General features: G+C 44.0%; 1 protein-coding gene across 4 annotated transcripts in view; it reads right to left on the bottom strand.

Moving 5' to 3' along the window:
* Positions 1-9,408, bottom strand: part of UBR4 (ubiquitin protein ligase E3 component n-recognin 4) — a 118,730-nt gene that overhangs the window by 3,703 nt on the left and 105,619 nt on the right. For all 4 annotated transcript variants that reach the window (XM_012801536.2, XM_023509729.1, XM_023509730.1 and 1 more), the window contains 7 exons: positions 9,152-9,261; positions 8,227-8,368; positions 7,775-7,856; positions 7,272-7,445; positions 5,234-5,355; positions 3,091-3,288; positions 2,418-2,498 (listed from right to left, as the gene is read on the bottom strand). In XM_012801536.2, the coding sequence (XP_012656990.1) occupies positions 2,418-2,498; positions 3,091-3,288; positions 5,234-5,355; positions 7,272-7,445; positions 7,775-7,856; positions 8,227-8,368; positions 9,152-9,261 (909 nt within the window). The remainder of the gene's footprint in view (positions 1-2,417; positions 2,499-3,090; positions 3,289-5,233; positions 5,356-7,271; positions 7,446-7,774; positions 7,857-8,226; positions 8,369-9,151; positions 9,262-9,408) is intronic.

Here is a 9,408-nt window from a genome sequence, read left to right as displayed (position 1 = left end):
GTGGAGAACCTCCATGCTCTACAAGGCCTTACTTAACCACAGTGTCCCCTAGCACCCACACACAGGGCAATTCACTTAGGGGAAGGAAGCTAATCTCATTCAGTGTGCAGGTGTTGTGTGAAGCACTTTACACCCATGAGCTCATTAAAATACTACGTACTAACACAACAACTATTTACTTTTTTATTAAATTTCAGATTAATATGAGGGTACACATGATTAGGTTACATTGTTTGCGTTGTTAGGAGAGTCCAAGATGTAGTTGTGCCCCTTCCCCAAGAGGTGTGCCATATACCCTTACAGTGCGCCTTTTAAGTGAGAGCACACCAATGCCCGCCCCTCTCCGCTCCCCCGCTTGAGTTTAATTGTGTTTTTCTTTTATGTGGGCGATAACAACTACTTATTGTTTTACTCTGGGCTTGATCCTATGCTTATTAAGCACTTTATGTTACCTTTTACACAAGGTTAAACAGCTTGTTCACTTGCCCTGCTATAAGCCCAGGTCTAATATCAAGCCTGTGCATCCTTGAAGGGTAGAAACTCCCTCTAACAAATAGGGACACTCCCCAGGACTAACAAGGCCATTTGGATCAAAGACGTTTGACTCAAGTCTTACGCATCAAAAGCAAGAAAAGATACTCTATCAATCAAATTCTGAGATCTTTATATAACCATACAAGGAGAGGGTTCATACAAATTTGGTCAAGCTAAAACCCATAACCTGACTAGAATGATAAAAAACAAGTCTTTTGTAAATGAGAAGTCCATAACAACTTTACTAAATTGGAAGATCAAGCTAGTTCACTATATGCCAGGTACTCAGCCAGGCACTCGAGCATGTATCTTATGCTCATTTTCCAGATGAGAAAGAGGAGCTCAGAGTCACACTGTATAAGTTCTGGAAGGTGGTGTAACATGCTAATTCAGACTGTCTGCCTCCAAGTCCATGCTCAGCTTCAGGAGAGGAAACCTTGGAGGGAGAGAACCTGCCAGAAGGGCCAGTTCCAAAAGTGTTTCGAGCTATGGAAGCCCAGTGCAAACTCCCCAAAGAGAGAACAACCCCAGACAACAGACTCTATTTCTTAAACAGAACAGGTTGTAGTTAGCAGCTAAAGAGATGGGCTATTTATTAGGGAAATCAGGGGCAAAGGAGAGAAGGGAAGCTGAAGATCCTAACAAACAGCTACCACAAACTCTGGACTTTCCCAGAAGAACTCCTCCGTGGGTTAAGCACACCAACGTGAGGGCTAATGATGCTAAACTTCTATCTTACCTCATGGTCCCAGGGAGGTGCCCCGGGGTATTCTTTGGGTTCAACACCTCATTTCTAAGAGTGCTCATAGAAACTTAGTCTTAGTTTTTTATGTGCATCAGGGATTAAATCCATATAGTCTGTTTTGATGTTAAAAATCAAGTGACAAGATAAATCTGCCTGTCCCTCTGCCAGGAGTACTACATCTACCTAGCAGGCAGTGGACCAACCACAATGGTGACCAGGATTCCCAGGTCAGTGGGACAACAGAAAGGAGAGAGGCAAAAATGTGCAACAAATTAAAGGCCAAAATGTACCGACAGTATAATTTAGTTTCTTAAAGTACCAACAGTATAATTTAGTTTCTTAAACTCTATAGAAATATTTGGGACTAAGTACAAAAAAGTTTGCCACGGTAAACTTGCCATGTTTGACTGGTACACTCGTTTGCTGTACTTAAGTTACTGATTTATTTACTAGAGACCCCTTCCCCCCAATGGAGACGAGAGTAGGGAAGGAATGGCAGAGAGAGAAACTGAGAGAAGAAAAGGAAACAGGAAGAGAGGAAAGGAAGGAACAGAGAGAGACGAAGAAAAAAGAAAGGAAAGGTAAAGTGAAATGTAAAGATTTCCAAAATGAACAAGGAGTGTTGAGATGGACAAAAGGACCAGCACATCCTTCCTCACTTCCCCTTTCCTCTCCTCAAGAACAAGTCTTAATTCCCCAACTAGTAAAACCCAAACAATGTGCCTTGACACAGCTCCTGGGAAATGTTCTGTGATAAGCATGGAGGCCCACAGAGCTGAGAATTAACCTCCATCTAGAGGTGCCCGTATAGAGTACAAGACAGGAGCATTCCCCACCATGGTGCGTCCTCTGACACTGCCTGGCCCTGAATCTTTGGGGTCTGAGAATTTGCATGGTCCAGATGTGCAGATGGAAAACGCTTATCTTTTCCTGAAGATTTCCGACCTTCATTAGCTACTTGCCTCCAAAGGGGACACAATGATGGGTTTTCTCCCCACAACTACAAATAGGGGAGGTAAAGCTCCTTAGTGCTGCTACAAGCTGGGTATGAGATGATTAACAATGGCTCCTGCTGGTACAAGTCTGCACCAGTCAGAAAGGTAAAGCCACACCTCCAAGGAAGCAAACAAGCACATACCTCATTCGTGGTACACCAGACCTTCTTGTAAACCTCAGCCACAGGAAGGTCCAAACTAATGATTTTATTGTTCACTAGAAGCTGAACAGAAAAGTAGATGAGGCTGTTATTCCAAATAATTGTAAGGCAAGTAAATTTCAAGATCAAAGGGCACTTTATGGCAGTGGTTCACAATTCATAATTTGTGTGTCATGGACCTATTAACTTCCCCACTCTCAGGCTCAGCACCAGAAAAAGCAGTTCTCTATTTCATTCAACACACATATATGATAATGCCAGACCCTAGAGGTTGTCTGCCATAAGGTATCAGATACAGGGCCATAAACTTGCACAGCAGCTAAAATGCCAATATTTAGGATCTCAGTTAACTCAAAACCACTCAGAAACCTCTGCCAGAATCCATGATGATAATAAAAACCTCCCTCTGGCATGGCCAATAGCCACTAAGCATTTGCTTACTCCATGCCAGGCACTGGGCAGAGCCCTTTACAGGTAATGAACCTTAGCACCAGGTGACAAATGTACACAGGTGGGAATCATTAATTCCAGTTTCTAGATAAGACAGCTGAAGCAAGCTCCCAGCCCAAGGTTAATCAGCCACTAAAGGGGAGCACCCAGATCTGACCCCAGCCCATGTTCCTAATCACAGGTAGCACTGTCCTGCGCTCCTTACCTCCATTCCACTGTCATCTTCCAGGAGAGCCACCAAGTCACAGTCCTGGCAAATCTTATTCTTTATATCCCGCATAAGTGGCCCTATGCCTGGCTCATTGCTGCTATATGGGTTCCCAGGCATCCTGCCCTGTAAGAAGTCTTCTTGTTGGGGATCCTTTTCCAAGGTCACAAAGAACTCAGTAACTTCATTCTCCTCCTGAGGATACAGAGAAGGATGCATCAGAAAGGATGGCAGAGGCAGAGGTTTATATCACACAGCCTTGTTCTACAGACACTGAAGGAAACACACCGAACTCATCAAGCTCCTTATATATTTAAAGCTATAAAGGATAAGAGGTTCAGAGGGAATTCAAAAATAATCCAAGTGTTAGGGTTGGTGCCTGTAGCACAGTGGGTATGGCGCCAGCCACATGTACGGAGGGGGGCGGGTTTGAACAACAATGACAACTGCAACAAAAAATAGCCAGGTGTTTATAAATCCATAAGCAATTCAGTTGACTTCTCTTGGGCACAATGAAGTGTGAGGTTTTCACTCTTTTTGAAGAGCCCACGTCTCCCTTCTTCCCAGTGATTCACTGTGACTACTAACACCCTGGAGCTGGTTGTAGGGTCAGATTGGGTAGATGGTAGAAAAAAAGCATTTTGGTAGAAAAGGCATTTTGCTTATGTCATTAGGTGAATGATTATTTAGTGAATAGGTAGGTAGGAGCTCTACAAAAAAAATCTATTAAAATTATAAATTATTTTTTAAGCTAGACATTAATAACCCCCCTTAACAAAAGTCATAATAAAGAACCCTGTTGGGTGGCGCCTGTGGCTCAAAGGAGTAGGGCACCAGCGCCATATGCTGATGGTGGCAGGTTCAAACCCACTCCCAGCCAAAAACTGCAAAAAAAAAAGAATCCCTGTTGAGTTTTTGCAATTATTTTTAACAGAACAATATAAGATGACAACTTAGCTGACTTGTGTTTATAATTTCAATTACAATGAGCATACTGTTTCAAGGTTTTCTTTCCCAAATGGGGAGCCCAGAAGTAACAAAAGATTCATTAAGCAAAGAAGAAGATCCTTCACTTTTTGAAAGCGTAAATTGCTGTTCACACTGGATAAAATCATGTTTAAAGTAATAGTGAAAATGTACATAGTTGATGTTACATGGGATGAGGGTTCTTCATAATTTTATGTTCATTATTTATGTTTATTATTATGTTTTGTCATTAATTATTCAATAAATTTTTATTTTAAAAAAATAGCCGGGTGTTGTAGTGGGAGCCTGTAGTCCCAGCTACTTGGGAGGCTGAGGCAAGAGAATCACCTAAGCCCAGGAGTTTGAGGTTGCTGTGCGCTGTGACACCATGGCACTCTATCAAAGGGGACATGGTGAGACTCCATCTCAAAAAAAAAAATCAAAGTGTTAATATTCAAGTAGCCTTAAATATCCAGCATCTCCTCTGAAACACAAGGTGGATCAGGAGACAGTATCTAACTAAACAAGCAGATGAGGACTAACATGAAAGCTCATTAGTGAAATGGGGAACGGAGTGGAGGGAGCTTTCCTTCCTCCTCGTGCGGGTCTCGTGTGATGCTAACCAATCTGAGGCCAGATGACCCTGAAGCCAAGAAGAGGGCTTCGCCATATAACATGCAGGCATGCACACCCCTCAGTCATCTCTCATCATTAACTAACAACACTGGCATTTTTCATCTTTCCTCAATGAAAGGAGGGCTCTTTGGATCAGACTGTGCTTCCATACGGTTCAGGCTAAGGAAGAAAACATACATACTGCAGGCATGCACAAAACAGGATGGAAGAAGAAGAAAATAAAAATATCTGTATCCTCTAGCTCAGTACTGCTTCTCCCATAGCATGTTGGGATGGTAAGCAACGGGATTTTAAAATTGGAGGCTTAAAATACCTAACTAATCTTGATCTTTAACCTAGGAAATAAGGTCAATTAGATTTTCCATCATCAGGAATAGGAAAATCATGAAGTTGCTTCTGTTCTGTATCAGTGGCTCGTCCTAAGTGGCCCACAGCTGGTATAGTGATGGGGACATCACTACAATGAATCACCAAGAAGCTCCATGGCAAAGTGGCTCATGCTGACACTTGAGAACATAGGAAAGGCCACACTGCTTACAGGATAAATGATGCTGCAGAGCCGCTCAAAGATGAAGACAGGAGTCCGGTAGTCGTCCAGATTGTAGCGCTTGGCTGTCTCAATGCACACAGCCATAAAGGCCTTGGTTTCCGATTCTGTACCTGCCAGAAATCAAAGTGGCCAAGTTAGTTACGAAAGAACTTCACCCATGGGAACTGAGATGAGACTTTAGTTTAACTGGAAATTTGACAATGAATGGTTTCATATTCACACCACATTTAGTTCAAAATTCTTAACACTCAAGTCAATGTACTGCATCCTCGTTAGCTGTGTACAGAAGTCTTGCTCTCTCTCTCTTAGGACATAACCTCCTTAAGGAGAGGGACTGTGCCTTATTCAACTTAGCATCCCCTTGTCCAAAACAGATATTCAAGAAATGTTGACTAATCCTGACTATATTCCATTCAAATCAAAGGGAATTTGTAGTTTTAAACTTCATTCTTAAGGATTTGATTGTCCTCTACAAGCCAAAAAAATCTCAACTTCAAGTCACATAAAGGGAAGAAAATACCATCTTTAATTAAGGGTCCCACTGGCAAGGTCCCAAACCAGCTCAGAATGGCAGCGTGAGAATGGCATCAGGACTTCCGTTTGGAGCATAAGGTAAATGAGGTTCCCTGACTTACTCTCTATTCCCTACCACTTAGAAACAATTTAATCTTGACCAGCCTGGCCAACACAGTAAGACCCCAACTCTACAGAAAATAAAAATACTAGCCAGGTGTGGCAGCACACACCTACAGTCCCAGTTACTCAGGAGGCTGGGCAGGAGGACTTTTTGAGCCAGGAGTTCAGGCTGCAGTGAGCTATGACGCTTCCACTGCACTTTAGCCTGAGCAATACAGCAAGATCCTGTCTCCAAAAACTAAGAAGAACGTTTTTTTTTTTTTTCCATTTCCCTTCTCTTCATACCAGACTCTGCTCTCCTGCAAGAGGATTTGTGTTTCTTGTAACATGCTTATGAAGTGCTAATCTAATTATCTTATTCCCATCACCTTTAATTCTCACTACAAATATACATAACAATTTAAAATACTGAATAAAAATCTATCAGTGAGCTGCCACACCAGCAAAGAATCCATAGCCAAAAAATCAGGAACCCAACAAGATAAGCAAATCACCAGTCACTTTTAACCTGGAGCTTGGTTTCCAAAACCTACTCTGATTTGCAAACTAAAGCCCCAAATCTACCAAGGTGGGGAGTCTAGCAGGAACCATCTCATCCCCCAGAAACACAAATCTGGTCCCCCCAAATAAGTATAACCTGGGAATTGGGAGCAACTAGAAATAACTCTCCCTTTTCACAACCAAATAACTTAAAGGAAATTGTTTTTCCTTAACTTCCCCACTGAGGGGTGGAGGAAATCTCCTCTGACAGCTCCTAACAAGCTGTCTCCTCATAAGGTTTGTGGCATAAACTTCTCACTACCTAGGAGGTCTGAAATCCGCAAGCTCAGAAGTGCCCTGCAATGCCTCATAGAAGCAGTCAGAAGTGCTGAAGAAACCCACCTGTGACCCAGTTCTAAAGAATTCCCACAGCTAAAGCTCAAAGGCAGCTAAAGCTGTCTTCATCTTTGAGCAGCATCTTTGTGGTCTCGCTGTGTTGGCCAGGCTGGTCAAAATTAATTCCCTCAAAATATGAGGTCGCAGTCAGAAACCACAAAATACAGTAAGACCTAAGGCACCACGAACAAGAGCCTGAACAATAAACAGCAAAATCAGGCCTACAAATATTTCAAACTTTGGAATTATTAAACATAAATGTTTAATATGCTTAAAGGACATAAAAGGGGGGAATGTGAATAAAAAACAAGAGACTACCAAAACCGACTGAGCCAGCGCTAGAACTTAAACTCCAAAAGCAACACTGAAAAGATGGGTCTTTCTTCTAGAATGTGGGAAGATGTGTGTCACCCCTCCTCTGGCTCTGAGGAGCTGGAGGAAATCAGACTCTGTTCCTGGCCAGCACCAGAAGGGACATGCAGTGTCAGGCCCCAGCCCCCCCGGGCAGTGCTACCTGTGGTCATATCCTCCAGCATCTCCAGCAGCATGTCCTGTGTCTCATCAATCAGCTTGGTCCTCTGCACCACCAGTTTCCGCAAGCACAGATAACCATTCAGCACAGTACCGACCAGGCGACTTTTAAAATGTCTTTTGATAGATTCCACCTCAACAAAGGAGGAGAGAAGGCCTGTGGGGACAGGAAAAAGTTGCTGCAAGAGCTCTGGATGAGAATATAAGCAAGGAAGGTCTGTGTCTTCAAACAACTAGGAGCAACTCAAAAAGCAGGAAAACCTATGTGTAGGGCACAGAGCAGGTGCTCAGTGAGCTGAGCTGGTCAGTAGCTGAGCAGGAGCTCAAACATGTAAAACCATCAATGAGGAGAGAAATGCAGAACTTAAATCAGTGCCATGGTCAATGAGAGGGAAGACAATCAACCACAGCACCCGAGGAACTAAGGGTCAGTCCTTAAAACATACCCAGGATGCCCTAAAGGAAGGGCCAGGCGGCTCTCTCTACCTGTGAGACTTTTAAGGGCATAGCCCTGCTGCAGATCAGTGCTCAGGGTGGCCTCCTCCAGGGCCAGCAAACGGGCTATTTCCTAAACAGGATGACAAGTACGGTCAGTGTGACAGCACTGCCACAGGTACCAGTTACCTCCACCACTGTCCCAGGAGTTTGCAGCATCAACCAGACATTCAGTAGTCATATCTTCTTATTCTAACCCTTGCAGAACTCCTTTCCAAGAATCCAAGGATGGTTGCAGTAACTACTAAGGGATTACTTAATAATTGCAAATGGCCTAAATATCCCCGGTGGATTGCCACAGCCATATGATAGATTTAATACAGTCATAAAAATAATATTCTCAACAAATACTTCTATATTTCTCAGCTAAAAAAGAGCATGGCAAAGTGTACAATGAAAGGAGAATCAAGGAGAGGGCTCTCCTGGGCAGTGGGGTAGGATACCTTGGTGATGAGGTTGCCCACGTAGGGCAGGACTCCCCGAGCTGCCAGGTAGACTTTCCAATGTGCGGAAGTGATGAGCTTCTGGTAAAGAGCCAAGTACTCGGCTGCACACTCTCCAGCTATGCTCAGCTCATCCAGGTAACTGCCATCAAGAATGACAGGGCACTCAGTGTTCAAGAAAGCTAATAGTTCTGATGGCTCCAAGAACTCCCCTTTCTCTTTCCATCTTTCTTTTTTATTTTAAGACAGAGTCTCACTATGTCACCCTGGTAGAGTGCTATGGAGTCATAGCTCACAGCAACCTCAAACTCTTGGGCTCAAGCGATTCTCCTACCTCAGCCTCCCAAGTAGTTGGGACTTCAGCACCCACCACAGTGCCCAGCTATTTTTTGTTGTAGTTGTCATTGTTGTTCGGCAGGCCCGAATTGGATTGGAACCTGCCAGCTCCGGTGTATGTGGCTGGCACCCTAGCCACTGAGCTACAGGCACCAAGCCCATCTTTCCTATCTATGCTGCCTCTCCCTATTCCTTAGGATAGAGGGAGAACATCTAAGAAAACCCCAAAATTCCCACTTGGGAAATCCTCACACCTGGGAAGTCAGAGCACTCCGCAGGAAATGAATGCCACAGACTCTAAGCATTCATATTTTGGTGCTTATTGCTATGTGGATTAAAAAAATAATAAGGCATGCCCAGTATCTATGTGCCCCTACGATTTCAATAAATAGTAACTGCTACTGCTGCTGCTCATACTAAAATTCAGCTTTCTAACACTTCGTTGTTTTTGCGGTCTTCTACATGGAATGAACTGGCTATGGACCACACAAGTGTGCTTCCCCTCACCCTGATATGAATTTCTCCAGAAAAGAAGGAAAGGCACTCAGTGAAGTCTAACCTCCCTCCCCAGCCCAACCCTAAGTAGTACCTGGTGAGGAGGTCGAGGACCTGCTGCTTGCGGCTAGGAATGGTGGCAAGAGCTTCCACGATGGTACAGGCTGCCTGCCGTGCCGCCTGGGTTGCTGGAGTGAAGAGTACCTGCAGGGCATGGGAGAAGAGAGGCCCTGGGCTGGGACAACACCCTGTCTCATCTGGCACCCCAGGGCAGTCAGCTGCCACCCCTCCAGGAGAAGTCCTCTGGGAAGCTCTCTAGCTGGTAAAAATCACCACCTAACACAAGACCTA

The sequence above is a fragment of the Otolemur garnettii genome, unplaced genomic scaffold (assembly GCF_000181295.1).
Source record: "Otolemur garnettii isolate 467f Iridium unplaced genomic scaffold, OtoGar3 scaffold00009, whole genome shotgun sequence".
Classification (NCBI taxonomy): Eukaryota; Metazoa; Chordata; class Mammalia; order Primates; family Galagidae; genus Otolemur; species Otolemur garnettii.
This window is presented reverse-complemented; position numbering and strand designations above follow the sequence as displayed.